Genomic DNA, 21,852 nt, shown 5'->3' with positions numbered 1-21,852 from the left:
TCTGGGTATTATGGTAGTTCTGTTTTCAATTTTTTGAGGAATCTCCATAATGTTTTCCATAGTGGTTACACCAATTTACAATCCCACGAACAGTGCACAAGCATTCCCTTTTTTTCATATCCTCACCATTTGTTATTTGTTGTCTTTTTGATGATCACCATTCTGACAGGTGTGAAGTGATATCTCATTTTGGTTTTGATTTAAAGTTTCCTGATGATTAACAATGTTGAATACCTTTTCATGTGCCTGTTGGCCATCTATATGTCTTCTTTGGAAAAATGTCTAACTCAAAATGGATTAAAGACTTAAATGTAGCACCTGAAAATATAAGCAGTATGATCTTTGACATTGATTTCAGTAATATTTTTTTGATCTGTCTCCTAAGGCAAGGACAACAACGCAAAAATAAACAAATGGAACTGCATCAAACTAAAAAGCTTTTGCACAGTGAAGGAAACTATCAACAAAATGAAAAAGTCACCTACTGAAATGGGGAAGATATTTGCAAACAATATATCTAATAAAGAGTTAATATACAAAATATACAAATAACTCATCAACTCAACACCATAAAAATGAAAAAAACCAATTAAAAAAATGGGCAGATGACCCAAATATACATTTTTTCCAAAGAAGACATCCAGATTGACTGTTCCTTCTTACTGACACATTATTCCAATTTTTTTTGGATTCCATTACTACTATCATTAAATCAACTGAGAGTCTGATTTTCCACTTTTATAATTAATGCTTCTTTTTATCTCTGGCTTTTTTTTTTTTGTCTTTGGTGTTCACAATTTTCACTATGATTTATCTAGGACTTCATTCGTCTTGTTTTTTTCTGGTGTTCATAAATCTTAAAATTGATAAATTTCATCAGTTCCGGAAATTTTTAGCAATATCTATCTCTTCACATATTGCATTCTTTTTCTCTTTCTGGAAATTTGATTAGACTTATAAGATATTCTTACTATATGCTTCATTCTCTTTACCTTCTTTTCATATTTTCCATCCATTTGCCTTTCTGGGCTGCATTCTAGATAATTTCTTCATCTCTATTTCTTCTTTTTCATGATGCTAATTCCTTTATGTTTAAAAACAGATCATATACATTTGTTTGATGATTTGTGTTGAAAAAGTCAAATATCTGAATTCTTTGCAAGTCAGATTCTGACCTTTATTGCTTCATTTCCTTCTCATTTATACTGATTTGTTTGCCTGTATATTTTGTGAATATTGATTACGATGTTTTCACTATGAGACTTTTTTTTTCTTTCCATTCAGTCTCATGGTTTAAGACTTAAATTTTTCTTTTACTCTTCTCTGGGTAGAGTATCTCTCTGGAGACATATTTCTAATTCACCCTGACTATAATCTTGAAGCTTTTTGGAATGCTAGATATAAGGAGTTTCCTAATTGAAGATCCATGTTATGTGGACCCTAAGCTTTGATTTTGGTCCCACTCTCTCAGAGAAGCCATGAACATCAACCTGAAATTCACTGGGATTTGATGAATAACCTCACAGTGAAAGTTAGCTTCATTGCTCAACTTGCTATTTTTATCTAGTTTTGATCTTTAATAAGTTTTTCCTTCTAAACTAGTTCATTGAGGCATTTAGAAATATTTTATATTTTGTATTATTTTAAAAAGGTCATGTATTATTTGTTATTGTGTCTAGTTCCCAATTACCAGAAAGGGAATCGTACTCAGAATCCTAACACAAGTCTTGTCAGAATTTACATGGAGGCTGGTGTCAGGCCGAATGAGCCACAGTTCTGTCTTCATCCTTTCCTTATGTCTATCACCAGGAACAGGAATCATGGAATATTTTTGACACCAGATTCCTAGGGTCACTGTCTTTTTTTTTTTTTTAAGTCCCTGTCTCGGTTAAGTACACTATGTACTATTAAATACTCTTGAGTCATATCTTTTCTCTACCTTTGTGTTTTAAATAAAATTACAAAGTTGCCTTGAAGTGTCAGAAGACTAGTGCTGACCCGTTTTAAAACTTTACTGTACCCTCTTCCACAGGCAGGGTCTGTTGAGATCAAGAGTTCTTAGATTAAAAAAGATGAGAGAAATAGAACAAACAGTAGAAAACCGTGTTAAAGAATATCTTCACGATATGTAAACACTATGAGCTCAGTCTTCCATCTACAACCCATACCACTTTGTCTAGGACACAAAATATAATTTATTTTCTTGTGATTCACAATATCATGATTTACTCTGGTTATGTTTGAAAGTGAGAATTCTGTGTATCCACCTCCTGACACTGCTTCTGGGTCCTCAAAAGATATATGATAGCAAACATAACAAGACCAACACACATTCTTTTTATTTGTTCTTGCTAGATCTTCTGCAGCATTTTATTATCTATTGTTTTGTTCAGGTGCATTGGGATAGAAAACTTCAAGAACATCTAGAATACAATTTCCCATAAAGTTTTGGGTTTTTTTTAATGATTCTTCTCTGTGAGCCCCATCCTGGCCTTGCTCAACCTTTAAAGGGTATCTTCCAAACAAAAGTGCCACTAGCTTCAGTCTTAGCAAAAGTCATTGTTGAGGTGGAGAATAAGGTACACAGAAAAAGAGATATTTGATCATCTTACTCCTTTCACTAACATTTACATCCAAGTCCTTCATATTGCAGCTCTGTCACATGCTAACTGGAGCAGAACACTTTTACTCAACCTCTATTGTTCTAATTTGCCAAGTAACTAGCAACCTTTATTGTCTCCATAAATGAAAATAATGCAGAACTATTTAGATGTTGATGGTTAAGTAGGCTCACCTCTAGGTTACTCACTGTCACTGTGTAAGTTGTATACTTACCAAGATTCAGGTGTGTAGTGTCATCCGTCTGTGGAGGTTGTACATGTTGATGTAATTAGGTAATGCAAATAAACATTATGCAGATCAATGCATATGAGTGTACCAAGAGTGAGAGCATTTGGTTCTAAGAAAAAAAAAGGATAAAACACAAAATAAAACAAAAGGTAATAGTCTTAGACAAACAATAAAATGAGTGACTTAGGATATGCTATAAAATTAAATGTGTGTGAGACAACTGTATAAAAATAATAAAAAACCTCAAGGATGCTGTCATTAGACAACTTCACATGTTCTTATACCACTCTAAAGATATTAAAAATTGTATATTATGCATTAGACAAGACTTTCATTGAAAAAGACTCATGATGTTGAGATAAAATAATTTTTCACCAGAATATTGATGATCAAAAAAAAAATCTCATTCCTATATAATAAGATAGGCCAAAGAATATAGAGTTAAATCATATTAGTTAAATGACAACCTTTCAGGTATATGTGTAAGATTTTTTTAAATGATTTTTTTACTAACTCAGTACCAGTTCCAATTGTGTCAGATAAGAGGGTTTCTGGAGACTTTTGTAGAAATAGCTGTGGAGTTCTGTAAGAGATGATGTAATTTAAAAGTCAACCTTATGCTTACCCCAGTTCTTTTACTAGTTGTGTGTTCTTGGGAAAGTTATCTTCATCAATAAGAGATGTCAAGTTATTTAATAGAGGTTGTGTAAGTAAAGTGCATGACACAATGCCTGGCACATAGAATTTCATAAATGGTAGCTGTTGTTAGTATTATGGAAATTTAAGGGATAATAATTTTTCTTCTTGTATTATCTTGCACCAAATAATCTACTTACTAGAGGCTCCAGTTTATTCAATAATTATTATTCAAAATAGTTATTGAATACCTACTAAAACCAAGCAGATTCTCTTCTAGATGATGGGTATACAAAGATGAACAAGACAAAAATTCTTGCTTTCATGGATATCACATTCTAGTAGGAGAAAAAGATAATTATAAAGTAAACAAATAAATAGCATAACTTCAAGCACTGATAATTGCTAAGAAGAAAAATACGGTAGGGACAGAGTAAGGAAAAACAGTGGCAGGGCTGACAGGAAGCAAGGGGTGGCTATTTTAAAGAGAATGATCAAGAAAGGCCTGAGGACCAGTGTCTTCCATGACTTAAAGTGATACAGTCTGCAAAGAATTGATGGTGGAGGGGTCCAGGCAAAGGAAACAATGAGTACAAAGTATATTAGAGGAGCAGCAAGAAAGTCAGTGTAGTGGGAATGGAGTCTAGAATGCCAGAAGATGAAAGCAGAAAGTTAGTCAGGGGCCAGATTAGATATGATCTTGAATACTATATAAGGAATTTGGATTTTATTTTAAGAATAAACCACTGAAACAGGGAAATGATGAAGCCTGATTTATGTTTTAAAACGTAATTCTGACTGTTGTGTGAATAGCCAGTAAGAGGCCAAACTGAAGGAAACCATTGCTATAAAACAGGAAAAAGAGATTGGTAGGCTTTAATAGAAATCTCTCTCTCTCAACATTTCCCTCTCTTTATGCACACTCACATACACATGTCATACACAAGGCGGTTTCCTATATGTATCTTTAAGAAGAAAAGCTAACTTGCATTCAGGTGGCAGCATACTATCACCTTATTCATTTTAACATATGTTTAGCAATCCTATTTTAGACTCCAATTAAGGAGTGATGTTTTTAAGTACTTGCCTATGCATTCAACTGCACAATGCATGTTTGTTTATAATTTATGACTTAGTACAAATACGATGCTCTACTTATTTTACTTTACTTGCAGATATTTGCAATAATTCAGGAAAAAATGCAAAGTAATATGTCATTTCATACATCTAATTTGATTATCACAGATGATGATAGGTATATATTCTAAACATTGAAATAAGCTCTTTTAAGAATTGTTTTTTAGAAAATAATATATCCAATTAGTAATATGCAACTTAGTACTTCTGACTTTTCAATCTCTTGATAAATAACAGTTTAATGTACAACTGTCAGTTCCCATTAAGGTATTTCTAAAATATACATCTTAATATGCTTTAGTAACATTTATTAACTGATTATAATTTAACTTGGCATGTAGTAGGACCTTAATGTATGTCTGATTAATTACATTATTTTATTACTTTGATACAAGGATTTTATTAAAGTCATGGAATAATTGTCTTTTCAAGAGAAGCATATACAAACTTACATATTTCAGAACCTAAAGATTATTTTATTTACTTTTTTCTTTACTTGAGAGAGCGATCGAGAGAGAGAGAGAGAATGAGAAGAAAGTAAGCCAGTAAAAAGAAAGAATCTCAGTTAGGCATCTTAAAAAGAATGGCTTTTGAAGAACTATTATTTTTTGCGTTTAGGCCCCAAGGACTGAGCACTGATGTTTGAAAATGAACACACACACACACACACACACACACACAATCACACACACACAATCACACACATGCAGGCTTTTTTCTCTTTGAAAAAGTTTTAACGTAAAGTGGATTATTTTAGTTATAAAATTCACTGTACTATTTTTATTTGAGAACTGAAAAAAATGTGCCTGGAATATAAGGCTTATTCTACAATGGCATGTTGAAAACATGAATACTGAGCCCAAATGTCATCTTATCAGAAAAGCCTTCCATGAACCCTTAACGAAAATAGCCTTGTCTGTCCTCTGGCCGCTGGCTGTCCCTTTACTCTGTGTTGATTTATTCGGTGTGGATCACTCTCTGATAACGACTTACTTATCCATGTGCTGACGGCCGTTCCATCCAAAAGTAAGATATCTGTCTAAGCTCAATATCTTCTTGAATTTTTGCTAAAGATGCTTCTGTACTATTCCCAACTCTTGTCATCCTTACAAATATATTCCCCTTTTGATAGCTCTGTATCTATGCTACACTTACATCGTCCCGCTTATTTGGCTTGTAGCCTATGGTTAACTTCTGTGTATGTGTGTGTGTGTATGAGCATGTGCGCACGCGTGCATGTTTTCTCTTTGACATTCCCAGTGTATAACATTTAAGTGCTCTGAAAATATTTGCATTTGTTGATGAAGAATATTTAAGACAACAGAAGACATTGTAAATAGAGAGGGAAATTACCAGTTTTCAGGACGTGGACTGAGCAGAAGCTCATCAAAAAAAGTTAAGCAAAACTGCATTAATGTCTTAGAACTCACAGTCTGTGAAAGGCTAATTTCATCAATGGATTGAGAATTCACTAATTTAAATATGCAGTTTTCATGAATCATAATTGTTATTCTAGCAACTTTAAGTCTCTAATTGTTATGTGTGAAGTGCTGATTTTCTTCTTTTCCTTTCTGGTAAAAAGCAGTGTATAAATAATAATGTTTTAAACTGTAAAAAGTAGTGATAAGGTCTTTTTTGTGCTTCAAATTGTATTTATTTCTGATATTTACTTGGAAGAAAAAATATGATGAAAAATATCTTTTTTGAAGGGGGTGTCTGTGAATCAACCATTATTAACTCATTAACTTTCTTTTCCATTAGTAATCCCTAACCTTGTAATTAAAGTAGGTTTTCAAGGCTTAGATTTTAAAATATAAATAAAATGGAACTAACATTCAGGTGGAAGACTCACTAAGAAAAGCTTTCCCTCTTTGGGTACATCTATATTGAATTATGACCTAACTAGGGGAAAAATGCTTGTCTATATTTTTAAGATATTTCCTAAAAGTTAGAAATAACCTGAACCTCTAAGTCTATTGGGAGGAACAAGTTGCAAAGAAGCAATTGTTATTTTAAATCATCAACACACTGTACAATTATTTCTCAATTTACTTGCTTTTGGCCAAGAAAGACACCAGTAACTGACACCTGAAAACTCAGAAGTTACTTGTCTATTATAGGAATTTCTAGTACACATTTGTCAAGTTTTTCCATATTACGTTTCATGCTAGAATTTTGTATTTTTATGCTTATTGTATCTTTCAGGACAGATAAAGGAATCAAAGGACATTAATGTGCTATACTGGTTATTGTTATAAAAGTGGCATTAGACAAAAAATGTTAATATTCATGAAAATCCTTATTTCCCTTAGGTTCTGGCTAGCAAAGGATGCTGAGAAAATAACTCACAAAAGGAGGGAACTATAACACAGTACAGATAATCACAGGAGTTATAAACAAAGGCAGTTGACATTAATAATTAAATGAGAAAAATTCCCTGTGGAGGTTTAGATGAGCTACAGACACAATGTGTAAAATCACTTGCTTAACTGATAATTAGTTATGTTCTAGACCAGAGGAGTATATATTGATGTAACTGGTTCTTCTACCCTATTTTTCTAGTCCAATAATTTGTCTAATGTAATAAATATAACTATTATACATTCCCTGTGAGGAAAAACCATCCCCATTAGAACCTGATGTTTTTATTATCTGTTAGGGAGTATTCAATATAAGTAAATGTGATAGAGAAAGTTTATCACTTTTCTGAAGTTTTTGTGTTGTGCATTAAATTAATTCTAATGGAAACTTTATTATGGTTGTCAATGTCCAAGTATATATTAATCTGACCTTCGCAATGAAAGTTATTTATCATTTTATTATGAGATTTTTGATTTAGTTTTTGTTTATTTTCTTTTCTCTGTTTTTGAAAATTGTTATCTGTCTCAACAGGGCATTCTTTAATGAAGAAACGTCAGAGCTGCTAAATACACTGGGACACAGGCGATCCTAGTCACCAAGGATGGCCTCCTCTTGGAAACTTATTCTGTTTCTGTCAGTCACTGGGTGTCTTTCAGGTAAAAAACCTGCCTTATGTATCAAATAACAAAAATATATAAAGGTCTTCATTAACTATATCCTCAGGTGTTCATTTAAATTTATATCAGGATTCATCCTTTCAACAACAACAAAAAAAGAGAAAACAACCCTTAAACCTCTGTTAGCACCAAAAAAAGTCACGTATAATAAGGTACTTATAAAAATACCATATAAATGTTAACAAAATAAGTGTCCATCCCATCTCATTGACTTTCATTTACAATCTAAACCATCGTTTTATATATATATATATATACCTCTATAAAATATGGGTAGAGACATTTGTGAAAACAAGAAAAATAAGTGAATAGTTTCAGAGACAGTGAAAGTTAAATGAACATCCTGGTTTATCATGATTATGGTTACTTATAAAAGAAATAAAGAGTCTTTAAATATTTTTTCCTATCTTACATTCTTTCTGTGCAGTATTACCATCTTCCATGATGATCTGGTCTCTCTTTTATCTTCTCAATGTCATTCTCCTCTTGAACTCATAAACTAACTGAGGGGAATGGAGGTAGGTTTGCAAGATGAAATGAAAGATGCTCAGTTAAGATTGAATTTCAAATAAACAACATATAATTACTTTGTTTCTAGTATGATCCATGCAATATGTTATTCTGTTTTATCTAAAATTTAAATTTAACTGGCATCCAGTGTTTTTATATATTAATCTGACAATGCTAGGTGGAGGAACAGTGATAGATCGTAATATCACTCCAAAGTTTTATTTTCATGTGCTGGCCCAACTTATCTCCCCGAAATAAACAGTCACTTCAAAGGAGGTATTATATAATGGTGTGGAAAGACAAAAATACTCAGCTTGAGTTGGTATCTGTGATGCCTAGATTTGCAGCTCTGAAGGGAATCTAGGTGCTGCTCTTTCCAATGAAACAAGATGTTGAGTCTGGAGGTAAGTTGTTATTCAAATACTATAGACAAAGACAAAAAAAGTCAAAAACAAAGGACGTTTCTAATTTTTACATGGGATCTGATTTTTAATCATCTGCATTTAATATGAAGCATATATACACATATTAGTGATTTTTAAAACATGAATTTATTTGCTGTAGATAGCTGTTTAAATAAAATTGATTAGATACTGAAAGGACCACTTATCAAGGATAATTATTTTCAAAACCTTTCTCCACTTTTACCTCCTTATTTAACGAATTATTCTAGAAGTACGGCCTTTACTATGCTCTTGTTACTTGGTAATACTTACATTCAATATTTACTATTTTATTTTATTATTTATTTTTTTCCTGGTTATTTGTGTACGAGTATTACATAACAGGACCTATTTTGCACACTAACTTGATTACTATTACAGAAAATGTGGGTAATTAAGCCATAGGTCATAAGCACATTTTATATGGTTGATGCTATTTAAACCAACACCGATTGAAGAACTAAGAGAAGACCCAGACTGTATTTCTTCTCTGTTTTATTTATTCATTTTTTAATGGGTGGATTATCTTGGGTGTGTTTAACTAGAAAATATAGAACTCTTACACAACCTTATGTTTAAAAACTGGCTATTCAGAGCAATGAAACTTTGACACCGTTCACAGGAATATACAACCTTATATTAAAAATGCACTCAAAATTAAAACAACAATGAGATACCATTATGCATATCAGAATGGCTAAGATCCAGAAAAAAAAAAAAGGAAGTAAAAACAATACCAGTTACTCTTGAGGATGCAGAAAACAAGGAAGTTCATTAATTGCTGGTAAGGAGGCAAAATGGTACAGCCACCTTGGAAGATGGTTTGGCAGTGTTTACAAAGCTAACTGGTCTTACCATCTAATCAAGCATTTGGCTCCAAGGTATTTACCTAACTGATTTTAAAATTTATGGCACACAAAATACCTACACAAAAAAGTTTATAAGAGCTTTAATAATAATCACCAAAAACTAGAAATAACCAAGATACCCTTCAATAAGTTAATAAACCATAGAAATTCCATATAATGCAATACTACTCAGTGATAAAAATAAATGAACTATCAAGTCATGCAAACACAGGATGAATACTATATGCATATTGCTAAGTGAAAGAAACCAGTCTGAATAGGTTACATACTGTATGATTTTATATATATGACACTTTGGAAAGGGAAAAACTATAGAGAGTGCACAGATCAGTGATTGCCAGGGGTTGGGGTCAGGGGATGACTAAATGAGTGAAGGAATCATAGGCATTTTTCAGCTTGGTGAAACTATTCTGTATGATACTGTAGTGGTGGAAGAATAACATTATGCATTTATCAAAACCAATAGAACTTTACAGCACAGAGTAAATCTTAATGTACATAAATTTAAGAAATAATAATTTAGGAGGTTAGAGGATCCCTGGATGAAATGCAGAATGTGACTAAGAATCTAACAGTATTACAAATGTATGAAACAACCTCCACTTTAGGGGAGTGTGGGAATAATGGTACCGACTTAAGTAACTTTGGAAATGAATCTGTAAAACTAAAGGCAAAAACAAACACCCAAACAAAAAACTGTACTTTGACACTGTACTCTAGTTAAGAACTTTATTTCTCTGTGGTAGCAACTCTAAAACTCCTATGCATGGGATTGAACAATTAAGTCAATGCATGGTGGATGGTGGGAGCCAATTGTCTCACTGAAGGAGTGGGAGGTTACAGATAAGCAAGAGAAGAAGGCTAGAATGATCCATGTGGTAATGGATTAGAGTTGGAGACTTCAATATGAAACCATGTTTAACTTAATATAGATACATATAGTTACATATGAAAAGTATTCATAGATATGTATATATACATGGCTAGGTATAAACACATATATTTCTTTTTCTCTGTCATCTGAGAAGGCCTAGAAGCAATGTACTGTAGTAGAAACCAGCACACAAAGTGCCACGATCTTGGTTTCTAATACCATTCTCCAATTAAAAGAATCAGGGCTATTTGAAGAAATGTCTGATTCTAGGACTGGGGCAGGAAATATACTTGATCAGCCTAGAATATCTTGTGCCAGAAAGTGAGGAGGTGCTAAAACAAACAAACCAGTAAACAAAAAACAAACATACGAGGAACCGATGTCAAAGGGACACAGGAACCAACTGAAAGAGAAAAACAAATACCGTATGCTAACACATATATATGAAATCTAAGAAAAAATAAAACTTCTTGGATGGTGAGTTGGAGGAAATTCTAGGAAAGAGTGATAACAGAACAGGTTCTGAGAAGGAATGGTCAGAAGTGGCAATGCTGTAGGAAGGTTACATGAGATTAGTACTAAAAACATTTCCTTTTAATGCTAATGATAATTGCCTTTAACGAAGTAGTGGGAACATCTGTCTTATGATAATGAGCTGTGAAATGATTAGCAGAGGAGGAAAATAATACCATTACTATAAATTTTGTTTTCTAAGAAGCTGAGCTGAGGAAGAGAAAGAGAAAAAAAATGACAAATAACTTGGAAAAGAGAAATTCAGGAAGGAGTGAATTACACCTGTACATTTCTGGGTGTGTGTTTTAAGGTTAGAGAAACTACTGTTTATAGAAATATAATTCACATAATAGATTAAATACATGTCAATTGTATATTGTGCTAATTAGCTTTAACTCCATCACAAATCATCCTCAAATTTTTTAGCTTAAACAAAAAATTCAAAAATATTTTTTCTCACAATTCTGAAAGTCAGTTTGGTGGTTCTTCTGATTTGGGCAGGTTCAGCTGATCTCTAAAACTTCCCATGAGGGTTGAAAGAATAGGATTGGATGGTGCCAGGGGGTCTCACCCATGTTGCTGGTTACTGTCTCCTACTAGTAAAGGCAGTGGGAATGACCTGGTCATGTCTCTGATCATCCAGTAGTCTAGCCCAGGCTCTTGGCTGTGGTTGCGGGTTCCTAGGTACAACAATAGAAAGGGTAGATGCCAATTTGCAAGCATGGTTCAAGCCTCTCTGTCATGTTTACTAATGTCTTATTGACAAAAGCAAATCACATAGGCCAAGACCGGATTCAAGGATTGGAAAAGTATATTTGACTTCGTAAAGAGAGTAGCTGGAGAAGCATATTGTAAAGAATATGCAATACAGTATTACAAACTATAGGCACTATGCTCTATAGTAGATCTGTAGGAAGTATGCATCTTGCATAATTGAAACTGTGTACCTTTGACTAATACTCCCTCCTTCCCCCCCTCTCTCCAGCCCCTGGCAACCACCATTCTACTCTGCTTTTATGAGTTTGATTATTTTAGCTTCCTCATATAAGTGGTATCCCTTAGAAATTTGCTAAGAGGGTAAATCTTATTTATTTTAAATACTCTTACCACTAAATAATAATAATACTAATAACAATAATAATAATATAATGTCAAGAAGGCAGATGATAACTTTCGGAGGTGTTGGATATGTTTATGGCATAGATTGTGGTGATGGTTTCATGGGTATATACTTATTGCAAACTCATCAAGTTGTATACACTAAATATGTACAGCTTATTGTAATCATACCTCAGTAAAGTGATTTAAAGTTGTGCATAAAGCAATAAAAATAGCCATGCTCAGTTTTGAGTTCTACCACATGTTTATTGATATCTATAAATGTTTTACATGCAAATAATAACAATCCTGTTTTAGTTAACAATAAAGAAAATGGAATTTCTTTGTATCTTTATTTCAGAAACAGTGACAGTGAGAGCACTGTGATCTAATAACCTCATTAGCTGAGCTTAAAAAAGCTTTAAAAATCAGTCAACCTATTTTTATCAATATGAAATTAATTAAGTTCAATAAAATTTAAGCTTTTCATGATAGAATGTGTGAAATCATTTGGGGAAGGAATCATAATTACTAAAGCCTAGTTATGAACGTATATGTGACAAGAAACATCAACATTTCAACCTCTACTGTGCCAAAATCCATGTTATTATATTCTTTAAAAGTGATTCTTCAAGGATATATTATCCTCCAAATATGTGAAGAGATAATGATTGGGAGGAGACAATAAGGTTCAGGATTTATAAGCAGCTTGACTGGCATTTCAAGGTTCTTTGTGAATTGCTTTTCATTCAGTCTCCATGTTGAAATAATTAAATAATATCAACAACAAAAGCTAAAGGGTTTAAATTATTCTACTCTGTTATACAGAATACCCTATTCAATGGATTTCTTACTCATTATACTCCTTTTGAAATATGGCTAGTTTCTTTTTAAATGTTTAACAATGGGTAAAATCTATTACAATGATATTTATTACAAATAGATTTCTTTCTGTGAAATATAATAGAATAGCCTTATACGACACTGTCATATACAAATATTAATTTTAATATGTATTATTAGAATAGCTAGAAAGCAGCTATTATTAGACTCATTAACACACACTCTTTTTTTTTTTTTAACATCTTTATTGGAGTATAATTGCTTTACAATGGTGTGTTAGTTTCTGCTTTATAACAAAGTGAATCAGTTATACATATACATATATTCCCATATCTCTTCCCTCTTGCATCTCCCTCCCTCCCACCCTCCCTATCCCACCCCTCTAGGTGGTCACAAAGCACAGAGCTGATCTCCCTGTGCTATGCGGTTGCTTCCCACTAGCTATCTATTTTACATTTGGTAGTGTATATATGTCCATGCCACTCTCTCACTTTGTCACATCTTACCCTTCCCCCTCCCCATATCCTCAAGTCCATGCTCTAGCAGGTCTGAACACACACCCTTTTGTTTGAAGATTTTTGAAAGTGTTCTTTTTGCACTCCCCAGTACCAGCCTATATTTGTCAACATCACAATTCTATTTATATATTTCTATCAAAGTTATAACTTAAAATAATATTTAATTAGATTTATTAAAGCTAGATATATTTATATCTCTTCTAAAATGAAAAATATATTTCTCTAACTGCATTTATAAATCTTAGAATTAAAAATAATTTGGAGATTGTGAGGTCCAGTTCCTTGTACTTGGGCAAGTAAAATACTGTTTGTTCACAATAGGGATGAGGCTCAGGGAGGTTCTTTCATATGCCCAACATCATATAGATGGTAACTAGTGGAAGAATAATGAGAAAGCTGCCTCCTACAGCAATTCTTTCAACATAGCAGGTGACATGAAGGGGAGACAAAAGAGGAAATCCAGCTGCTCAAAGCTACACTGACCTCCTTCCTACATAAGTACATCTAGTTACTTTCCTTGGGTTACTTTCAGATGCTTTCAATATAAGCTGTATTGCTTCAAAAACAAACCCGCAAATAAGGCATTTTTTCTCTACTTTGACCCCATTCTCCTCCACTGGGTTAAATCCATTTTATTGGAAAGGTGACAGCCTGTTCCTTCTGCCAAGAGGATGATATACTATTAAACAGAGAATGTCTGTCATTGATAAGCTTATACAAATACTATCCTTCTTCTTACTGGCAGTGTGGTAAATAGCACAGAACTTTGTCACTGTCAGCTAGTGCTGCCTAATAACTTTAAAAGGAAATGAAAACAAAAGTGTTACTGAAAACAGGTGCCTGATAATATTAAGTCTGACTGGGCTACTGAAGATGAGAAAGAGAAATGGATTATGGCTCCTCTGTGATCATTTTGAAATTATGTATGTGCACATTGTATTGGTCCCCCAGGAAGTCATGATGATAATGGAGCCTACCTCAGTGCAGGAAACCAAGTTGACTCTTATCAGCTGTGCACTGGTGGTATTAGACATGTAATTAATCAGAATACAATTTAATTTATCCTTGTGAGCAAGGTGGAGGGCAGCAGGGGGAGGGGGGTGCATCATCTGAATTTAGAGAGTTTCATTTGTTATTTTTATCTTAAAGGCAAAGGAAATGTTAAAAGGTATCTGAAATTGTAAGCACTTCCTGGAGTGATATAAAATTAAACCATCAACTAAGGAAAGCATTCTAGAGAATTGAGGATAAATATGTGTTCTCAGTGTTTTGAAGATTAAAGAGAGAATTAACTAATTTATTAAGTCATCTAAATGTTATTTATCTTACATAAAAAGTTATTAAAAATATATTTCCCCTTGAGTTTGGTTAAGGTGTAAGCACTATACATCAAAGTATGTTGTAATCTAGAAAATGCCATGAAAGTTATCCCATGCTTTTTACACTGGACTGGCATTATTATTTTCAATGATGACAAATATTTGTTGATAAAAAATTAATCATGTACTACATTGGTTCTCTTTGTTATTTTAAAATAATGCTCAAAGAATTTGTATTGTATCAAGTGCCCACAAGAAAATGTAAATGAATGTTCACAGTATCATTCTTTAAACAGAGATAAATTTCTACCACAGTAATACTACTGTGAAATACGTTTATTTATGGCAGAGATTGTCTTACTGCTTAGTATGAGCTTCTGGGGAGCTGCCCCCATGCATTAGCTTGAGCCATTGTCAGCAAGAAAACAGCTACTTTTTTGTAACTGTTTGGTTCAAATACAAGTCAATTCTGTCTGTAAAATGGAGAGACAGTTACATACCCTGAGCACCAAGGAAAGCTGGACACAGTTGAGATGCAGAGCAAATGCAAGGAAAAATTTCTCCTCTCCTTGACTTTAAATAAATTGTATAGGTTTATCAGGACACAAATTCTGTAAATATACCATGTGTAAAATAAACCCTATATAATTAGTTGTGAGAATGGAAAAGGGTTAAGTGCTGTATAATTTTATGTTTATTTTAGCTCTTTGGGAACATCTTATTTTGCTAACCATTAATCAAGTTAACTACAGATTTCTTGAAATTTAGTCATCAACTTCTATATTTGGTAATATTTATTCGATATAGATGTCAACACAATAAATTTTTCTTTCTAGCATTTGAAAAAAATGCTTTCCATTCTAATTCTTAGTGTTGCTTTAACACTGAAATTTGTCAGATAACTTAATTATTCCTAATGATCTATTTATGATGCTGGCTATGCTTGCAGCATGACCTTAACTGACTGTGGATTTAGAGTATGGTGGAACCATCCAAATGGTGACAATCAGGGATAAATTTGGTTTTAAGTGATGATTTTTCCTTTTTAGTACTTGCATATTTTGCAATTATTATTTTTACATGTTTAAATAAAAAATTATAAGGCCATCTGCTCTATAAAAACAGAGGTGATACCTATTTTATTTGATGTTTCATACACAAGTTCTAGCATAATATTTTCTGTAAGTACAGGTACCTATTTTTAAGTGAATTAAAGGAAACAATTAATTGTTTGATTTGTTTCTTCTGTTAAGAAGGGCATAAGCTATGCTTCTGGTTATAGCACTTTCTGGTTAGAAAACATCCAAAAGGGATGAATGATTTTGTATTCTCTAACCTGATCGTTCTGATGTGTGTGTTTTTTAATTGAAGTATAGTTGATTTAAAACATTATATTAGTTTCAGTTGTACAATACAGTGAATCCATATTTTTATAGATTATACTCCATTTACAGTTATTACCAAATAATGGCTATATTCTACTATGCTGTACAATATATCATTGTTGCTTATCAATTTTATACATAGTAGTTTGTGTCTCTTAATCTCATACCCCTATCTCGCCCATCCTCCTTTCCCTCTCCCTACTGGTAACTATTAGTTCATTCTCTGTATCTGTGCATCTGTTTCTGTTTTTTTATATATACTCATTTGTTTTATTTTTTAGATTCCACATATAAGTGATAAGATACAGTATTTGTCTTTCTCTGTCTGACTTATTTCACTCAGCATAATACTCTCTAGGTCCATCCATGTTACTGCAAATGGCAGAATGCCATTCAGTTTTTATGTCTGAGTAATATTCCATTTTATGTATATAGCACATCTTCTTTATCCATTCATCTATTGATGGGCACTTAGGTTGTTTCAATGTCTTGGTTACTACAAATAATGTTTCTATGAACATTGAGGTACATATATTTTTATTTTTTGCATATATCTTTTTGAATTAGTGTTTTTGTTTTCTTCAGATATATACCCAGGAGTGGAACTTCTGGATCATATGGTAGTTTTACTTTTAGTATTTTGAGGAACTTCCCAGAGTGTTTTCCACAGTGGCTACACCAATTTACATTCCCACCAGCAGTGTCCCTTTTTTCCACAGCCTCACCAACATTTGCTATTGATGTTTGCCATTCTGGTAAGTGTGAGGTGATGTCTCATTGTAGTTTTGATTTGTATTTCTCTGATGATTAGCACTGTTGAGCATCTTTTAATATGCCTGTTAGCCATCTGCATGTCTTCATTGGAAAAATGTCTACTCAAATCTTCTGCCCATTTTTAATCAGGTTGTTTATTTTTTCAATATTGAGTTGTATAAGCTGTTTATATATTTTGAATATTAACTCCTTATTTGTCTTATCATTTGCAAATATTTTCTCTCATTCAATAGCTTGTCTTTTTTTTTTTTTTTTTTTTTTTTTTGATGGTTTCCTTTGCTGTGCAAAATCTTTTAAGTTTAATTAGGTCCCACTTGTTTATTTTTGCTTTAATTTTTTTGCCTTAGGAGACAGATCCCAAAAAATATCACTATGATTTATGTCAAAGGATGTTCTGCCCATTTTCTCTTCTAAGAGTTCTATGGTTTCAGGTCTTACAGTTAGGTCTTTAACCCATTTTGAGTTTATTTTTGTATATGATGTGAGGAAATGTTTTAATCTCATTATTTAACATGAAGCTGTCCAGTTTTCCCAGCATCACTTATTTAAGAGTCTATCTTTTCTCCATTGCATATTCTTGCCTCCTTTGTCATCAATTATTTGACCATAAGTGTGTGGGTTTATTTCAGGGCTCTCTATACTATTCTATTGATCTATGTGTCTATACTTGAGACAGTACCATGCTGTTTTGATTATTGTAGCTTTGTAGTACATGTGGGGACTAAGCAACATGTTATTAAAAAATCAATGGGTCAATGAAGAAATCAAAGAAGAAATCAGAAAATACCTGGAGACAATGAAAATGGAAACACAACTTTCCAAAGTCTTTGGCATGCAACAAAAACATATGGGAACTTCTAATAAGGAAGTTTATAGCAGTATAGGCCTACATCAAGAAACAAGAAAAATCTCAAATAAACAACCTAACACATCATCTAAAGGAATTAGAAAAACAAGCTCAAAGCCCAAAGTCAGCAGAAAGAAGGAAATAATAAAGATAAGAAAGGAAATAAATAGAGACCAAAAAACAACAGAAAAGATTAATGAAACCAAGTACTGGTTTTTTGAAAAGATAAACATAATGGATAAATGTTTAGCCAGGTTCATCAAGAATAAAAGACAAAGGACCCAAGTAAACAAAATAAGAAATGAAAGAGGAGAAATAACAACTGATACTGCAGAGATACAAAAAAATCAGAAGAGAACACTATGAACAGTTATACACCAACAAATTGGAAAACCTAGAAAAAATGGACAAAGTTCTAGAAACGTGCAACCTGCCAAGACTGAATCAGGAAGAAATAGACATTCTTAACAGACTAATCATTAATAGTGAAATTGAATTTGTAATTAAAACAAAACAAAACAAAACAAAAAACCTCCCTGCAAACAAAAGTTCTGATATTTTTTCAATACCAAGAACTATGCTGAGCCTCATTTGGACATTCTGAAGTCTTGAGTTAAAGAAGTAGCAATTATCTTAGGTTAGTTTAGGGGACTGTGAAAATAACCAGTAAAAATTTGAAAGAAATAAAGAGGAAAAAAAAAAAAAAAAGAAATGAAAAAATAAAGCAAAGAAAAATAAATTAGGTAAAATTTTTAAATTATCAGTGCATTTGATCAGGCTGCTCTGGCCTCATGTCACCCATTTCTGCTCAGCACATATTCTGGCAGATTTTGCTTCAAGAGGTTCTAAAGTTCCCCAAGAGGACACTTGGCTTATATACTCTTTACTTGCTCTTTTATAGTGATTCAGAGAGATGTACTAGCTGATAATATCTTTGCTGATATAGAGCTGTCTTTGTTTAATGCCTAAATTGAGGAAGAGCTATTTCAAATTGGGCCCTGGATCCATATTTGTTTCAGTATAACTCTGAAGATAGTAACTGTTTTTTTAAAAATAGGATTCAGTAGAACTTTTGGTGCAGCATTGTTTTATTTATGGTTTGGTCTGTCTTATAAAAAATATCATAGCTGTGGATAAAAAGCTCCAAGTGAGCATGGCATATATAATGTGTCAAAGATGTTGTGTATTGGGGATAGAGATTACAGAGATAAAGTAATTTAAAAGAATAATCTCATTCTCAGTTCCAGTGGCCTAATAAATTCCAAATATCTTTCAGTCCAATTTATTTGTTTGTTAATTTAACAAATACTAATTCAGTGTCTACTATATATTGCTCTGTTCATCAAGGATATAGCAGTGAACAAGACAGACAGAATTTGTGTCCTTAAGGAACTCACTTTCTAGGAGAGAAGAGAGACAACTTAGCAAGAAATGAAATAACACAAGACCTAAAAAGGATAATTCTTATAAAGAAATTAAGTGGAGTAAAGGGATAGTAAGTGATGTGTATGGAGATGGGGTAGCAAGATGTTACTTTACGCAGGATGATCAAGAAAGATCACTCTGAGTAGGTCTTCAAGGAAAGACCTAATAAAAGTGGGAAAGGAAACCAGGTGAATATCTGGGAGAAAGTGTTTCAGCCACAGTGTCAAGTCATCAAGAGGAAACAGACTTACTGTGTTTGAAAAAGAACCAATACAGAAGAAGAGAGGAAACCAATATGGATGAAGACAGTATATGACAAGAAAAGTGATAAGGGAAAATAGAGGGGCAATGACCAGATCATATTTTAAGCAGAGGAGAGAGGTAACTTGATAACATGTTCAAAGATTGTGCTAGGTTCTTTACAAAAAATAGATTTTAGAGCTTGGGAAAGAATGTAGGCAGGGAGAATAGGTCAGTTACTACTGCAAAAGTCTGGAAGAAAGAAGACAGCAATGAGGATTTAGACCTTCAAGTATTCAATGGCTATTTATTGATTTCATTAGAAGTCAGCAGTGGTATGTGCTTACCAAAAAGGAGTTAGCATGATCTTCAGCTGTATTAACAATGTCTAGAATAAGGGAGAGGTTGGATCTACTTTGCATCTATTTGCTAACAACGACTGTAATATTATGTTCAGTTCTAGGCTAGATCGTATTTTGGAAACATGGGTAAATAAGAATGTGTTCAGTGGAGGGAAAACAAGTGATGAGGAAAAATTTGAAACCATATTATAATAGAAAAGATAAAAGAAATTAAAGGAATGAGAACTAAATTAAAGATTCAGCTAATGTTTAAGGTAATTTTTGACCAGATTCAGGGGAAACTTCCTTCTTTTTACAAGGTCTTCCCTGAATTAATTAATGGATACTTTTGTAAGCTAATGAGTAAAATATTCAGAACTCCAATATACAAATGTCTTAGGAGAGGCAAGCAAAAGTTTTTTTGTAGTTGAACTCTGAGTATAGACCCTGATCTATATTACAGAATGATTTACAGAATCTGGTCATGATTTACATAATGATTTGACCTGCCTCTATTATATCCAGATTAACAGTAATGACTTTCAATTGCAGATTATCTTCTGTATTTGGTACGTTGAGAGCTAGACTTTGTATATTGTCTAGTAAACAAGTATAATTGTTCATGACATAAAACAAGATGCAAAGACTGAAAAAAATAACCTTTTTTCCCCTTAATGTATCATATATAAATATCATTTTCAGTATCCTGATATCTTGGTGAGATGCATCAGCTTATTATTTCCCATAGCAAGAAAGAATTGTCACATGGCAAATAAGCCAGAATCTCAGCTCAAAAGACAGATTTTTTTAAAGGTCTAACTAACAACTGTTATCTTTAAGTAGCTAAAAGTTTGTTATATATAAGCAGCTTACACTTATTCTAAAGAAATCCAAAGGGACAAACCAGTCAAAGTACAGTAAAATGAGAGGTACAATTAATTTGTCTAAAAAGAAGATCATCCTAAGCAACCAGTGTCCGCCTGTGGTAGAATCGACTGTATCTCAAGAGCCTGTCAGTTCTCAGGCATGAGCTGAATGATTATTGTATAAAGTTAATTTTAGCATCAAAGGGCTTGCTCGATCAGATGATATCAATTTTTCCTCTAATCCTTAAATCTATGATTCTGAAAGTTGGACTTTAAGGAATAGTTACAAGTTTTTAATTTTATTTTATCATGTTTTTAATAACAGAGGATGTTTAATAATAGAGGAATACCAAATGAGAGAATGGTGAATAGTTATAGGTAGAAGAACTGGGAATGGAAAGAATAGGTTGGAGGTTAGAAACAATATATGGATACATCCAGTGGAGTTGACACTTACTGGACATAAGGTATAAAAGAGGAGAAAATAAAAGATCCTCCAGTCTGCTATTTTGAGCCAGCATGTGGGAGAAGAGTGGAGCCAATAATAGAAATAAAGACCAAAAAAGAGATTAGTTTGAAATTAAAGATGGCAAACTATGATGGAATATTGAATTTAAGAAACAAACAGTTGTTATTGTCAAATAAATGCAATGAATTGGGGAAAAATAATGCACTAGAATCTCATTATGTAGCATAAATTGGCAAGAACCTAATCTGTTTTGGATTCCATCCCAGGAGATTTATTTTTTTAGAGCAATAAAATAGGCCTGATTATAAAAATGGTCTTTTCATGAATTCAAGTGATTCCATTCTATGAAGCTATTCTGTTTGGTCAGAACCTTGTTTTAAATAAAGTTTCCTATAAGTTTTCAGAATGATTCGCTCCAGAATGCAAAATAGCGCATTCGGGGGGAAATAGACTAGAATTAGGAGGGTCATGTACTAATTTAAACTTTGCCACAAATTGTGAATTTCCTCATTTTTTTCTTTGTGACACAGCGTCTTAAGCTATATTATTTTAAATCTTCTATATTCTAATATTGTTTTCCAATCATCTCAGAACTTTTACTACAGCCTCAAAGTTGAGAATAGACATTGTATCCCAATATTTGAAAGAAATGTTGCTAGACACATGGGTGTGTTATTTACTAGAAGATGCCAAATACAGTTCTGCCTAAACAATCAGACAATAAGAAATTTAAGGAAAGTTAAAAGAAGTTAGGGGCTTCCCTGGTGGCGCAGTGGTTGAGAATCTGCCTACCAATGCAGGGGACACGGGTTCGAGCCCTGGTCTGGGAAGATCCCACATGCCGCGGAGCAACTGGG

General features: G+C 32.9%; 1 protein-coding gene across 3 annotated transcripts in view; it reads left to right on the top strand.

Moving 5' to 3' along the window:
• Positions 1-21,852, top strand: part of CNTN5 (contactin 5) — a 1,391,352-nt gene that overhangs the window by 602,983 nt on the left and 766,517 nt on the right. For all 3 annotated transcript variants that reach the window (XM_061204029.1, XM_061204028.1, XM_061204030.1), the window contains exon 2: positions 7,516-7,640. In XM_061204029.1, coding sequence (XP_061060012.1) covers positions 7,586-7,640 — 55 coding nt within the window. In that variant the 5' untranslated portion in view covers positions 7,516-7,585. The remainder of the gene's footprint in view (positions 1-7,515; positions 7,641-21,852) is intronic.

Source organism: Eubalaena glacialis, chromosome 10 (assembly GCF_028564815.1).
Source record: "Eubalaena glacialis isolate mEubGla1 chromosome 10, mEubGla1.1.hap2.+ XY, whole genome shotgun sequence".
Classification (NCBI taxonomy): domain Eukaryota; kingdom Metazoa; phylum Chordata; class Mammalia; order Artiodactyla; family Balaenidae; genus Eubalaena; species Eubalaena glacialis.
This window is presented reverse-complemented; position numbering and strand designations above follow the sequence as displayed.